The sequence below is a fragment of the Haliotis asinina genome, chromosome 13, assembly GCF_037392515.1.
Source record: "Haliotis asinina isolate JCU_RB_2024 chromosome 13, JCU_Hal_asi_v2, whole genome shotgun sequence".
NCBI classification, from domain to species: domain Eukaryota; kingdom Metazoa; phylum Mollusca; class Gastropoda; order Lepetellida; family Haliotidae; genus Haliotis; species Haliotis asinina.
In genome coordinates, this window is record NC_090292.1 from 45368564 (window position 1) to 45384531 (window position 15968).

Here is a 15968-nt window from a genome sequence, read left to right on the forward strand (position 1 = left end):
AAGAATGTTTACATCATTTGTGGTGGCTGTTCCAAACAAGGTTTTGGAAAAGCTTCCAACAAAATTAAACAATCCACGCTTCGACCGTGAACGGGCATGTTGTTTAGAAGAGGGTATCACACTAAACAATAACTTCCTGGTGGCATCAAGTTTCACCGAGTTTTGACAGCATTCAGATGTGTCTGGATCTGCCGTATCAATGAACAAGTTGCATTTCCAGTATGGCATCCCTGCATAAGCGGAAGTGATGGTGAACGAGGGATGTTAATCTGGTAAGTATGAACCCAATGTTCTGTTGAGAAATGCACTGGAATATGTGGTTGGAAGACCACTCCATAATTCAGTCACTGGACGGGCTTGGCTGATGACACCGTTGTTATGTAGAGCAGAAGGCTTATGAAAAGTTGACCCAGGCACATACCTATGGGAGAAATACAATGAAGTAGAAGCAAAAGCGAGGGCGTGAAAAGGTAAAGCAATGATGTGATCAGGATCATTAACCACCTTGGCTATCCCTACAATCTTACTCCAACTGACAATCATTCTCACACATGTATGCTAAGGCAACAGAGACGAATAGTTACTGGAAATAGCGACATTTAGACCTACGTTTTCGCTTTCTGCCTGCTTGATTTTTCCTAATATGGAAATCTTGTTTCAAACCCTGGCCAAGATTTTCTTCGGGTTCCCAAGTTGGCGTTTTGTAGTTGCGCCATTTGATACAATAGTGGCGTTTACCATCAATCATTTTGCATTTCAGAACTTTCTGGACAGGATATACTTGACCTGGTGTCTGTTGTGATGAAAATGATGTGCTTGGCACTGGTGATGGTGGAGATTGATGAGACGTGGTTGGTTGCGGAGAATGCGCTTTGTGTGATGACTGTGCATGTAGTGAATGATTGGTTGACAGAGGAATCAATTGATCCTGTGATGACTGACTAGCTAGTCGAGGTCCGTGTGTAGAGGACCTGCTGACTTCCGAGCCTGTGAGGTCCTGTGCATTATCCTTCATCCTTATTGCGGGAGGAGCACGGCCTGGCTCATTGGTCGTTGTTGAATCTTGAATTGTGCCTGACTGCCTTGAGGCGTTTGGTATGTCTGCCCGAGGTAGGGCGTCTGATAATGGTTGCTGAGGGCCATCAGTACGTCTTAAAATGACTGGTTTGAGTCTGTTAGCATGCACCATCGATTTATGTTTCATGTTATCAGAACATCGATAAAGCTTGTAATTATGATTATGTCCAACTGCTGAGATATAGAATGGACCTTTCCATGGTTGGGCAAGTTTAGGTGAAAGACCCTTTGTCAGAGCTGGACTGTGTAGATACACTTGTTGGCCAAGTGAAAAGTTTGGCTCTTGTGACTTTGGGTGTTGATATGCCTTGTTTATTTCTTGACTTGTCTCCATGTTCTCTCGGGCAATTGCTTTGGCCACTTTGAGATTCTCGAGTAGATGTTTCAAGTGCGTTTCTGCATCTTTGCCAAGTGATGGCTTGGGCAGTAGTGATATATCAAATGGCAAATACATTTCTCTACCAAAGAGGAGATAGTGAGGCGAGTAACTGGTGGACTGACTTGGTGTGTTCCTCATTGCCATTAGTACACATGGGAGTATGTCAGCCCAGTTTGACTGGTCAGGCTTGCAGTATGCTTTCAGTACTTGAGCAATAGTACTATTACGCCTTTCTACCATTCCATTAGTCTGCGGATGATAGGAGCTTGTGTAATGGTGTCGGACCTCGAAGATCTCACAGATAGCATTGACCAATTTGGAGGTAAACTGGCGTCCTCTGTCTGTGAGCAATGTTCGTGGTGCACCATACCGCGTAAAGACCTCATTGAAGAGAACTTTAGCAACTTCAACAGCATCCTGAGTTTTTAGAGGAAAGGCTTCTATCCACCGTGAAAATGAATCAATAGCCACAAGTATATACTTGTGTCCTTCTTTGGTTGTAGGAAGGGGTCCAAGAATGTCCACGTGAAGTCTTGAGAAGTTGTCCTCAATGGGCATTGGCACCATTGGAGCTGGTTTGGAATGAGTGAATCGTTTGGACTTTTGGCATGCTTCACAGGACTTGATGTAGTCTTCTATTTCTTGGTACATTCCAGGCCAGTAATATTTTGTCATAATGGCTTGTCGTGTCGAGCCACGACCAAAATGGCATCCACCTGCATTCGAATCATGGTATGCATATAACAGTTTCTTTCTGTCTGCTTTGGGTACTGCAAGCTGTGTTACTGTTGGTGGTCGGTTGGTTCTCTGTCCTCTACATTTTGGTAGGAAGAAATGATAGAGTATGCCATTAAGGAGCTCATATTCCTGTGAACGTCCTCGTAGACCATTGATTTGAGATGCTGTGTAGCTTTCTGGTATCTCACCTTTTTCAAAGTAATCAATGATAAGTCGGAGGTCAGTTGAATTTCTTTGCCTCTCAGCTAGGTCATTGTCGGGAATGTCTGTGTCGACAGATTGTACGAATGGACCTGCTCGAGGGGGTTCTTTGTGATACACAAAGTTGACAGAAAGATATTGTGAGTCTGGTTTGTCTGGGTGACTGAGTTCCTTTCCAAGATGAATAGCGGAATTAGAAAGAGAAGGTTTCGTGTCTGGATGAATCTTAGGAGGCACTTCAGACATGACCACTTCAGCATAGGAAGGTCTTTTGGAAGTAGATGGTGGTGGAGAAGGTTTAGTGACAGTTACTGGAGGAGATGGAAACTCATCCGTAACAGGTGCTGTGAGCTGTGCAGGGTACGGAATTCTTGATAGAGCATCTGCATTGGTGTTTGCCTTACCTGCTAGGCGTTCTATCTCAAAGTCATACCCTTGTAGCATGACTGACCATCTGGCAAGACGACCTGATTCTGCTTTAATATCTTTTAGCCACTTCAGAGCATGATGATCAGTGATGACTTTGAACTTCCTAGAAGCCAGATATACACGGAAGGTTTTGATGCCTTCTAGGACGGCCAAGCATTCGAGTTGGGTGATGCCCCACTTCTTTTCAGAAGCATGCAGGGCGCGACCTCCATAGCAAATGACCTTTTCGTTGCCTGAAGCATCTCTTTGTCCAAGGATGTATCCTAGAGCTGTTGTCGAAGCATCTGGTGTAAGGATATAAGGGTGTTCTGGATCTGGGTATGCTAAGATAGGGGCTGATGTTAATGATTTCTTAAGATGAACAAAGGCTATTTGGCATTCCTCTGACCATTGGAAGGAAGTGTCCTTTTGGAGAAGATTATACAAAGGGGCTGCAATTTTTGAAAATTTTGGAACAAATTTCCGGTAATAGCAAGCAAGACCTAAAAAGTGTCTAATGTCATGGACATTTTTGGGCTGAGGAATGTTGTTCACAGCTTCAATTTTTGTTTGGTCTACTTCTATACCATCTTTGCTGAAAACATGACCAAGATATGTAACTTTTTTCGCTGCGAATCTACACTTACTTGGTTTCAAAGTTAGGCCTGCTTCTTTCAATTTTGAAAAGACACATCTAAGATGTTGTAAATGTCCTGAAAGCTTTTGCTGTAGATGATAATGTTATCCACATATATTAATATATATTTCCAGTTCATAGCTTGAAGAGCTCTAGAAATTGTTTGTTGGAAAGCTGCGGGGGCATTTTTAAGTCCAAAGGGTAAACGGTTGAATTCAAAGATACCATCTTGGGTGATAAAGGCGGATTTGTCCTTTGTCTCTGGGTGTAGTGGTATTTGCCAAAAACCACTGGCACAGTCTAGGACGGAAAATAATTTGGCATGTTTTTCACCAATTGCGTCAACGACATCGTCAAAACGCGGAAGAGGGAAAAATATTGGTTTGGTGATCGCATTGAGTTTTCGGTAATCTACCGCAAAGCGATAGCTGTTATCAGGCTTCTTAACCATGACAACGGGAGAACACCATTCTGAAGTGCTGGGTTCAATTATTTTGGCATCTAACATCTGCTGGATTTGTTTCGAGCACTCTTCCCTGACTGCTGGTGATTGTCGGAAGAACCGTTGTCTAATAGGCATAGCATCTCCAGTTTCAATTTTGTGTTCATGAAAATGAGTTTTACCCAATTGAGACCAATCCTGAGCAAAAGCAGATTTTTGTGATAGAAGGAAGCACTCTAATTGATGTTTCTGTGCATCAGTGAGGTCTGAGTCACTGAGGTCAAAGGATAGTGGTTTCATTGACTCAGTAGTATAAACATTAGATGATAGAGAGTTGACAGAAGGAGAAGCAGGTTTCTCTGTTGATAAGGTGTATATGGAAGAAGGGTCAATGACAGAAGCAGAGGCAACAACTTTACGACAACTGAGTTTGACTGAATGGCTGTTTGGATTGAGAAATCTCATGCAAGTTTTACTGCTGACATTGTTGATTAGACATTTGGCACCTTGTAACTTAAGCTTCTGTAAGCATGGGAAAGGTTCTAAGAGAAGGAGTTTGTCTGATGGACAGCGTGATATATGGACTGGAATATCTGCCTGAGAATTGGGTTGGATATTGACAGTCCGTAGAGGTCTAACAAGTCCTGCATTGGTTGTTAACAGGGACACTGATATAAGGCCGTCATGAAGATTGACTGTTCGTGCTGACAGATCTATGGTAACTTTGTTAGTCTGCAAAAAATCCATACCAAGGATGACAGTATGATGTAATGAGGAAAAGACATGGAATGTTTGAGAATACTTAACATGACCTATGTTGATATCAAGTGTAGTTGATCCAAGGACAGGATGTCGTTCGCCACCTACACCTAATATCTCAGTTAAGTGAGACGGTTGTAAATCAGATTCTGAAATTCCTATTTTGTGAAGGAATTTCATGTGAATACAACTAATTGAAGCACCTGTATCTACCAAGGCTGTAGTTTTAACTTGTTTGACCTTGACCTGGATAGTATTTGTGGTAAGGGAGGTAACTAAAGATACCTGTTCTGGTTCTGACGTTTTGGGAACAGAGTGTCTACAACTATCACCTGTTTGTCTTGGATAAGAATTAGGGATGGGTTCATTAGCACTGACTGATGTTCTGGACTTTAAGGGTTTGGGTTTTAAAGATTTTCTGTGGTGCCCGACTTCAGAGGGACTCTGAAAATCAGGCCCGAGTTCCTATTGCTGATTTACCGTAGCAAAAAGGGCAGACATACAGAGACCTTTGATGGTGAGGTCGATGCTGGTATTGCTGGTAGTTCAAGTGCCGGTGTGATCTCTTCCTTTGTGCTGGCATAGGAGCAGGAGTTGTTGCAGCTACTGTCTGTTCCTGTCTGACTTCCAAGAGGGACTTCACAAAACCAGACAGCTTGTCAACTTGATCAACGAGGTTCACTTGAGAGGCCATGGTACTTTCATTTGCGAGCTGGGCATGGTGGCGGACTTCTTCCTTGGATTTGGGCTCCTTGTTAAACACCCACTGCTTGAGTGATGGTAGAAGTCCGTTGATTGTGATGGCTACCAATAGTTTAGTAGGGATGCCTGCTTGTAGTGTGGCTTCTTGCACCCTGCTGAGGTAATTGTCTACCGTCTCTGATGTTTTCTGACTCATAGACAAAACTGTGAGGTCAAAATGTCCTGACCTGCTGAACCGTTCTAGAAAGGCTAGCTTCACTTCCCTCAGGTCGGACTTGTGCTCGTCCGACAGTGACTGGTGCCAGTGTTTTGCCGGGCCATCAAGAAGGAACGGAAGCATCAGGCAAGCCTTTTGGTCGGAAGCTTGTTGCAATTTTGTCCATGATTCAAAGTCTGCCCACCACGTAGTGGCATCCTGTGTTCCAGTGTAGCGTGGTAATTGTAAATGGGACATGGCTGATGTTGCTGGTGGGTCGACTGAGGCTGGTGTTGACACGTTCGAGGTGTTTGAAGTAGTAGCTGATGTTCCTGCCGTGGCCGATGATGTAGTTGTTGTTGATGATGATGTATAAACTGCCGTTGATGATGATGTTGACTTAGGTTCTAATGGTTTTTGTATCGTGGAGATATTGGAAGGTTCACCATTGAACTCACCTTGGTAATTGTGGAGCCTCTCTCTGTAGTTTTCTGGTGTTCTGCCAGTCATTGACCTGGTCCAGGACGGATCCTCTCACCAGTTGACGTAGTGTTGACCTTGTGATGGAGAATTCAACACAGTCAAGCAGGATATGCTTGACCGTGACTCCCTCATCACAAGGGATACAAAACGGAGGATCCTCACCTTTTAACAGGTATGCATGAGATACGACATCATCGCAAAATGACCTCTACCTCTTGGTGCCCCACTTCTTCTGTATTAGGTCACGTATATAAGATCTAATGGTACCCTTATAATCAGTAAATGGAATAAGAAATGGTGTGGCAGATTAGTTGAGTGCTGCCTTGGAGGCAAGATCAGCCACTGGGTTACCAGAAATGCCTATGTGGCTGGGAAACCATCAAATGTCATCCACTGATCTACAGTACAACTGAATAAATCGCTTGTCATATTGCCTAACTAACCCTTAGCGCACAGTAAGACCGACCATGTGTGTCCACTTTATGACGGAAGGTTAACACACGTGGTTTTGCCCCAGGGAACGTGACCGTTTACGCCAGCCTGACCAGACTGACTTGCGTAATAGTTTCAGGCTCCTAGTTGGAATGAAAGTGTTGTAAGCCACATACGTGAAATATATATATCTTGCACGTGGTGGTCAGGTAGTGCAATTTCAACCCTGATTTTACTTTAGAAGTGTTTAGACTAGATAAGTATACGGTGTACTTCCTAGCGAGAAAATACATAGTAAAAGAAAGCTATGACAAAAAGAACACATTTGATTGTGCCTGAGTAGCTCTGAAATTTAAAAGGAGAACGCTGGAGCTGTTGGAATACTTTTTACTCAGATGACTCTTGGCAAGAAGACAGGTAGGTTTTATCAGCCTGACACCAGAATGCATGTATGACGTAGTTGTTCTTGTCAGAATGCCAAGACACTAAAATGGAAGCGACAAGAATACTAACTCTGTATGTTGAGATGCATAAAGCAATGAAACGACTATTACATTCAGTACATTCCAATTTATACATGTTTAGCATTTTGAAATCTCTGTTTGAACACTTTAGCATACAGTTATTGTAAAGATTTAATATCTACACATTTTTCGCTTCAAACTACATTATACAATTCCGTATACACTATACACATCCTGCACATGCACTCGTTTGCGCAATGTAAAGCTACAGTTACAGAAGAAACGGTAACTTAAAATGCGAGGTGTAGCCATTGATTCTTATGCTTAATTTCTGACTTTTGATTACTGACACCAGTTTTCGTTGGGACCGCTCTAGTTTATTTTATATGTTTAGATTTATCTATCAAATTTCAGGTACTCTATTCCAGATAATTCCAGTATGTGGTCACCTCAAGCTGTAAGATATATTCGATACAAAATTCATCGTGGGATCTCTTCTTGGGCTAGTCCAGGTTATTTTAGTTTAGACTGTATTGATCTTAAACCTATCAGGTCATTAGTACATCCACCAATGCGTGGAAGTTTGTTTCTGATCGATATTTTGTCAGTCTTATGCCACCCGCCCATTCAACCAGTATAGAATTTTACATGTCAAGACAGAAAATAAATATGAAAACTGGGTTAGATAAACCACGTTGTGCTCTAATATAGAAAAGAATGTGCTTTATTCCATGTCTTAATAGACATGGTCGTATGTATCTGACGGGCACGTATTCTATTCTACAGAGTTCTGGAATGACTAACGACGACTGATGCCAGCTGTGAATCACAACCTACGTCATAATCTTGGAAGACTGCCCGGTTTGACAGTCTAATCACAAACTCCTGAAAGACACTAGCACTGAATGTTTCCTCAAAACATGCATGCAGGAAGGTGTGTATTTCTCTTCCTATCCCAGCGATTACCAAGCTGACATCTGCTCCACCACGCCACTCATGTCTACATATCTCGTCACATTTGTAATGTAGACCTCTGGGTGTATTACGGAACTGCCTCGTGTGGTTTACAGGTAAACCTACAATGTTGGTTATGGACTCCTGGCGGAAGAAAGCACCACACAGAGAAAACAATACATTCGGGTTTGATGACTGGCGTCTTCTGTAACAAGAAATTCATACGAATGGAGAATGTGTTCTGAGCACAATTTCAATGTCAGGTGTAACCTGCGCAACAACTGTAAGTTCTCTGTTTGACACTCTTACTCATCGACTAAAGCAAATGATGACTTTGACGTTGAGGTATTGCGAGTTTGGCCATCAGTCATGAACAAATAAGGGAAAACTATGGTCTGTTGTTCAAAGAAATGAACAAATAAATCGAGTTTTGTCCTACCTGTAGACACGATACGTTCATGAGCGTGCTTGTATGGTTTATCACTCTCATCTGTACCTCCTTTGTAAATAAATACGCATAATCACACAAACACACGCACACGCACACTCTCAAGCAAGGCCGCACGCACAATCAAACATGCACAAACAATTAATTAGCTTAAAACAAATGGAGTGTTATTAGGAGTTCTGGAATGTGCTATAAACCTGAACTTACGAGTAAGAGAAAGTACACAGGTGTAGTTGCTGTGGCAATCCAAAATTTGCGTAATAAGCAGTAAAACTATTTCGGACAGTATAGCGCGCAACCATCATGTTTCAATTGCTAAAATGAAATCAAAAACATGTGTTTGTCTTTGCAAAGTTGTGATTATTGTTCTAAAACCTTATATGTAATGTGCACAGTACAGAGCATTACGGCGCGATGAATACTTCTTGTCAGGTGTAGGACGTGAAACTAGCATTTTTAAATCTTTTCACAGTATATCGGAAGTTAGAAAAAGAACAAATCGCACCGAGATCACACTAAACATGGACACCGTAATAATACACGCCGTAGGACCTCTTTTATCGGGTTGTATGCATATCTGTTATTCCTATTTGTATTTTTGTTTGTTTGTTTCACATTGTATTTTTGCAGACACCTCCTTCAACCCCCCCCCCCTTCCCTCCCATCCTCCAAACGCACGCACGCATACACACACACAAACACACACACACACACACACACACACACACACACACACAGCCCTCAGTATACGTGTATGGTATTATGGTACGGTCCGGTCACTTCAGGAATCATGAAGTTTTGGATACAGAAGTGTCAAGCCAGTACAAGTTCAGGCTTGTACATTAGCTCTAGTTTAGCCTGCACCTTACATCCCTATGTCTATATATGTCCTTATTGTGTACATGATGCATTTATTATGATTTAGTTTCTGGACTGTTTGATGTGTGTTTAATAGAGGACGGTTTACAGAACTGCAATCCTGTGATTCTGTTAAGACAAGATGCCATGTCCTGGATCATGAAAGAGACAATTCCCCATGACAGATTTATTGTAAGAGAGATGTTTCGTCAATCGATCAGCTTCGCCTTACCTCACTGAAACAAACAGATAACTCTCCTGCCGTGGTTATCATGGAAATGGAAGCCACACTCTAGCAGACCACGTGACGTCCAACAGCCCTTGCTGATAAGGTATCAGGTAGAAAGAATCTCAGACAGAAGGTCTGCCTCCGTTAGGCGCAATAATGGTACGAATCTGAAATTAACTATATAAATTACTACTGGAATAAAGTAACTATGTATTATTTGATGCATTGCGAGTTTTTGTTCAAAAAGGTAATAACATGATTTTTGGTGTTTTTCTTAACTGGAAGAAAAATCAACATGTAGAGATATAAGAATTTTGCCACGTCGCAGGTTTGCTTATGCAGAGGCAGTTTTCATTTTCCTGTTTTGTTGGGGTTTTTTTACATAAAAAAAGATAATCTGTCATTTCCCATCACTTGTTAGTTATTGTATGAATATCCTTCCTTACTTTTTAAGGCTTTTTGAGAACTGAAAATGTTTGTGTTTTATAAACATCGCTGCAGATACTTCTTATGAGTTTTGATATTGGCCGGGTAACGCATGTCGCCAGGTGTTCAAGAGTTGTTCTGTAAAGTTTGTGTTGTGTCCTGCAGGACTTTGTTGACTACTCTAACACCTACTACTCCTTGCAGACAACGGAGGGGGGTGGGGGTGGGGATGGGGGTGGGGCAGATCTCAGAGCTCATCGTTCTACAAAGCATGGCATCCGTGGATTTATTTAGTGCAACAGCTATCTGAATCAGAAAAAAAGTCAAAATGGTAAGTGTCTTTAGCAAGAATGGTGTCTACATGTTCTTCATGCAAAGTGAACAGGGGGTTTGTAACTCTTCTTGTGAAAAGTAAACATGTGGAATAGCAAATGCAACAGATGCAACTTGGTCACTGCAAGAATTTCTAGACAAATCACGTTTAGAGTGTTAGAGAAAAGAGTAGGGTGATCTGTGGAAGTTAGGGTTTGATCAATCATGCAACTACACACACAAATGCCATCTTACTTTCACAACTGTTAAGTACTTTTTTAAAAATATTGCCCGTAGTAAATGAAAATGTAAAATATATACCCCTGGAAAATGTATTGGACAACGGGGCGGTTATGAAATAAACTTGTAAGCCTGCCATGCAACTAGCAAGCAGCAGGTCACCGGATAGAAGCTGTTTCATTCACTTTTATTAATGATGCGCAGCTAGTCAAAATACATCTACAGAAACAGGAGAATAATGATAGGACCATCCAAATCGCTAGGACATGCTTTCTCCTGTAGTACACTGGCATCGTTTCTTATACATTGTGAAACTACCAAAAACCTTCGGCTCACACTGGGAAACTTTGTACTGGAATAGTTTTGCAGGTCATCTTTAAAGTTGGTGTGTGACGTTATCCATGACCGCATAAATCCACTTCATATACATTTATGTTCAGACATCAGGCTGTATTTTCTTCGCTGACACTATTCGTAAAAATGACATGTTCAATAAACCATTGCAGAGTGTTTTAATCGGTGCATAATTAAAAACGGAGAAATTTACTGTTTTTTAACACATATGCAAATTTTGGACAACATTTAGCAGTGTCTCTTTCTCGAACCCTGAAGGGAGTCACATATATATTTATCCCAACGGATAGGAAATTTAACATTCTACATTTATGTTTAAATGTATACCGGTACACATGTCTAGGACTACGCGAGCGCAATTCTCGCACAACGTGCACCTTGGGTTTATGTTATCAAAGCTTACGTGAAACAGGAGTTTGTAAACACTGTCAAACAGAAGTGGTGGGGTAGCCATGTGTTTGAAGCGTTCACTCGTCGCATAGAAGACCTGGGTTTGATTCCCCACATGGGTACAGTGTATGAAACTCATTTCTGGTGTTGGCCGTCGGGATATTCCCTGAATATTACCAGAAGCACCGCAAAACTAAGCTAACTCGCCCACACTCTCACTATCAAATATGACAGAAAGATGATCCAAAGATTTCTTTTTATATCTGGAAGTTATAGGCGAGATGTCAGCAAAATCATTTGCGACTTGACATAACACACACATCACTCATCACTACTACAAATTATTGGCTATTTTGTATTCAAATTCGGTTCAAAGAGTAATAAGATTTCTTTTTTATATCTCGATGTTATAGGCTAGGTCTTAGCAAAATCATTTGCGATTTGACAAAAAACACACATCACTCATCACTAATACAAATTATTGACTATCTATTTTCAAATTCAATTCAACGGTTAATATTTACATTTACGAAATACAGTAAACGTGGCTGCTAATGCTGACTTCGTCATTGTCCAAAATGGCGAGATTCACGATGTAAATAATTATTATTGGTTATTTCCAGAAATTATGTTTTGCCTAAAAACTGTATGTTATGTCAAGAGAAAGATTATGTTTGTCCTAATGGAATCCAGGGATAAATAAAACTGAAATTATTTGGATGATGGTGTTTTCTGTTGAAATTTTTGTTTTTCGTGGTGCATTTACCTATGACTACAAATGTCCGTTCTCCCTTTGCTGAGCAAAGTGACTAACACTGCTGCTGTTGTGTGGCATGGAGGCAGCATTGCGCCGCTCTAGCTGGCTCAGAAGACGGAGGGGCGCCGCAGTGTATGATTGTGACGTCATCTGCATTGTGAAGTCCCAGTCACTGTACAAACGACGCTACATCAGCTGGGTTCCAGGGTGCAGCGACATGTAAGCAACCAGTTTGTTGTTGTCTGTTTCACTATTCGCGAGATTCTCGGAATATAATTAACAAATAATTGTGTCAAGACGGACGACGTTTACGTGCAATCACTCACTGTTCACTAACTTCCCAATTGTCTTACCTTATCTTGTATTGATCCACATACAAAACATGACAAAATGTATATAAATACATTCAACAACTTTTATTTATATTCACAAAGAAAAGTAGAAATCACCTGAATCGTGACACACGACTGTGAAAACGGCACATACCACGGCAGTGTCAGTTACATGTGATTGGTCTCTGTCTACACTGACACCGACATCAGTGTGCAGCACGTGACATCAGGAGATCCAACACTCGCTGACGTCGCCTGATTCTCGCGTAATCGGCCGCTGTCCGCCCGCCGTTGTTCCTGGCGTTGATGTCCAGCACCTCCAGGGACAGGATAAGCTTCACGGTCTCCAGGTGTCCATAAATACAAGCCATGTGAAGGATGTTGTTACCGCCACTGTCCACCAGTGACACATCAGCCCCTCTACCCACCAGGAACTCCACCACATCCCTGTGTCCATTCCGTGCTGCCACCATCACCGGTGTATTGGCCCCTATTCTATAGTTGATGTTCACGTGGCCCGATGCCAGGATCCGCTTCACTCTCTTCAGGTCACCGTACTTGCTGGCGGAGTAGAGGCCGGGGCCTGCTGCTGGTGATGGGGTCGCTGTAACACAAAGTAAACTATGTACACCAGACATCTTTGTCACACATCTACAATGTTTACCTCATGTCGATACGTGACACTGGTACATCATTTAAACAATTCCGTGATGGCGGACAACAATCCGACATGACGGGAATGTCAGCATGTGGTTTCTGGAATGAAGGATGGAGTGTTTGATACACAACTTTCTGTTAGAACCAGAAGTTGTAGCATTATTTTGTGTCCGACTTAAGAGTGTTGATGCTTCTTGAACTTTACAATGTGATAGTGTCATTACAACTGTTGCTGCTGGGTTTCCCAACCTACCGTGGTGATCAGAGTCTTGTCGCGTCGGTGGAACCGTCGTGCTGGGTGTCAGGTCCTCTCTCGCGTCTGCCGTAGAGACTTAAACAGTTAACATGCTGTTCAAAAGACTATACAAAACACATGAGCATTTCGCACATAAGTATTTCTGTGTTCGCCTTTCTAGATATGTTTTGTCTTTCAATATTATGCATGATTAAATTCTAAATGCATATCTTATGGAAAAAGTATTGACATCGATCGATACCGGGTGTGATTCATCCCTCAAGCCAAAATCACCACAGGCATATAAACATCAGTGTGGTAAATCCGGGTAGAATTTTTAAAAATCTACCCTGTACGTCTTGTGTCGTCACTGGCGCTGGTGGAACCATATATTTCTGGCTGGGGTGTCTGAAGGCTGAAACAGGGAATAAGTCCACAAACATTCAAAGTAAATCTAAGCTTATCAGGATTTGTGATGTGGTATTTGTGTTATTTTTATTTTGGCTAAGATTCCCTACAATCCTCTGCGACTGATGGGATGGTGTAAATCCAACTAGAGTCCATGCAGGTAGCAAAGGCATTGTAAGTTCCCATGGTCCCTAGTGTGGTGATCTACCTTCTGTTGTTGGCAATCTATAGTCTGTTTTTATATTGTATTGTCTAAATAGTGCTATTAGTTTTACCTTTCCATGCTAGTTTTAATTGAAATTGTGATATTCTAGTTGTTTTACTGTCCTTCGTTGACAGATTTTTCCACATGCATATATTTCATTTAAATGTTCTCGTCACGATATGGCTGAGATATCGCTGATGTGACGTAAACTCACTCACTCGATTTTCTTTGATCTCGAGAAAGCTTATGATACGACATGGAAGCGTGACATTTTGGAGGATTTGCATGAGTTTGGGTTGAGAGCCCGTTTGTCTCTTTTTATATCAAAGGCAGGCAATTTCATTTCAAGTCAGAGTGGTTTCAACCCTGTCTGATCAATCAGGATCAGGGTGTCCCTCAAAGCAGTATTGTGTTTGTCACTTTATGTAGCATTAAAATCAACAGTTTGTCCCAAGGTTTTAAATGCTTCAATTGATGGATGACTTTCTGTGGATGATTTTAATAGTTCCAGTCATGGTAAAAATATGCATTATTGAACGGCAATTGCAGTTATGTTTAAACAAAATGAATAAATGGTGTCTTCAAAACGGTTTTAAATTTTCAAAGTCCAAAACTGATTGTATACACTTTTGTAGAAAACAAGTGTCACATATGGACCCTGAATTATCAAATGGCAGTCCCATCAAAGTTGTAAAGGAGACCAAGTTCTTGGGTTTAATTTTCGATTCTAATTTAACCTTCTTAACGCACATTACATACCTTAAAGCAAAATGCCTGAAGGCACTAGATCTGTTGAAAGTTGTTTCCAACTCAAAGTGGGGAGGGGACCAAACTACCCTCTTACATCCTGATCGATCACTCGTCCGTTCAAAACTCGATTATGGCTCCATCGTATGGTGGAGCCTGAAAAAGCAACCTTAAACTTCTTCATTCTGTCCATCAGGGCTTAAGACTTTGTCGTAGGTCTTTCCGAACCTCACCTACTGACAGTCTCTACGTTGAGGCCGATGAACCATCTCTTACACAAAGTCGTATTACATTATCCCTACAATACATTACTAAATTATACTATAATGATTCTAACCCTGCATATAACTGTATGTTCAATCCACTTTATGAGGATTTGTACGACAAGAAGTCTTCTCTTGTTCCACCTCTAGGGCACAGAATTAAACCCTTTCTTTCTTCGGCCGGCATTGAGCTGGAAAACATGCATAGCTCCTCCCGTGTTCTTTCTTTTCCTCCTTGGCAGTTGGGTAGACCACAAGTCGACCTAACATTAACTTCATTTAAGAAATCAGAAACTAATGAATTACAATATAGGCAAGAATATCATCAAATAAAAACTAATATAGCAATTACAAACCCGTATTTACAGATGGTTTCAAGGACGGTGGTGCAGTTGCTTGTGCTACTGTCATTGGATCGAGAGCAATATCTTCTAAAATTCCAGATAACAGTTCTATTTTCACTGCAGAAGCAAACGCCATCTTAACAGCTCTTAAATATATTCAAACACATCCTAAGCATAAACAGTATATAATCTATTCCGACTCTCTTTCTTGTCTTCAGGCGATTAAAAATGTGTCTTGTAAACATCCACTTTTAATTGAAATTATTGAAATGTATCATGATCTTGCTACTGGCCAATACAACATCGTTTTTGTTGGTTACCCAGCAACGTAGGCATTTCAAGGAATACACTGGCTGATCTTGCTGCCAAGGCAGCACTCAACAAATCTGTGACTCCACTTCTTATTCCATACTCAGACTGTAAAACTGGTATTGTATCTATGTCCGTGATCTGATGCAAAAGAGATGGGACACCCAGGTAGGCATAAAAAAATTACATGAGATAAAACACTACACTGGTTATACCTACTTGGGTTGTCAGTCCAGATTTTAAGAGGTTATCACGTGACGATACACGATATACCCATAACTACATGTTAAAAGGTGATACACTCACGCATACCTTTTAAAAGGTGAGGATCCTCCGTTTTGTATCCCTTGTGAAGAGAGAGTCACGGCCAAGCATATCTTGCTTCATTGTGTTGAATTCTCCGTCACAAAGGATAAATTTTTCAATGTCAAAACTGTCAAGGATCTTTTTACCACTGTTAGTTGTCATGTAATCATAGTCTTTTAAAGTAAATTGATTTCATGGTTGAATTTTGTAGTTAGATGTATTTTAATAATTGGTTTAGATTTGAAACTAGAATTGTTAGTGGCTGTACCCACAAAG

At 41.2% G+C, this 15968-nt stretch overlaps 2 protein-coding genes across 2 annotated transcripts; both read right to left on the reverse strand.

Annotated features, from left to right (window-relative positions):
* Positions 1 to 264: 264 nt before the first annotated feature.
* Positions 265 to 1609, reverse strand: LOC137259578 (uncharacterized). The gene is made up of 2 exons (XM_067797202.1): positions 972 to 1609; positions 265 to 421 (listed from the first exon to the last, which is right to left on the reverse strand). Exons 1-2 carry the CDS (start codon positions 1598 to 1600, stop codon positions 265 to 267), a joined length of 786 nt encoding a protein of 261 aa, XP_067653303.1. The 5' UTR covers positions 1601 to 1609.
* A 10815-nt stretch (positions 1610 to 12424) lies between these two features.
* LOC137259579 (cyclin-dependent kinase 4 inhibitor C-like) lies at positions 12425 to 14739 on the reverse strand. The gene is made up of 4 exons (XM_067797203.1): positions 14708 to 14739; positions 13467 to 13525; positions 13129 to 13206; positions 12425 to 12822 (listed from the first exon to the last, which is right to left on the reverse strand). The coding sequence occupies exons 1-4, from the start codon at positions 14737 to 14739 to the stop codon at positions 12425 to 12427; spliced, it is 567 nt and encodes a 188-aa protein (XP_067653304.1).
* Between the last annotated feature and the right edge of the window lie 1229 nt (positions 14740 to 15968).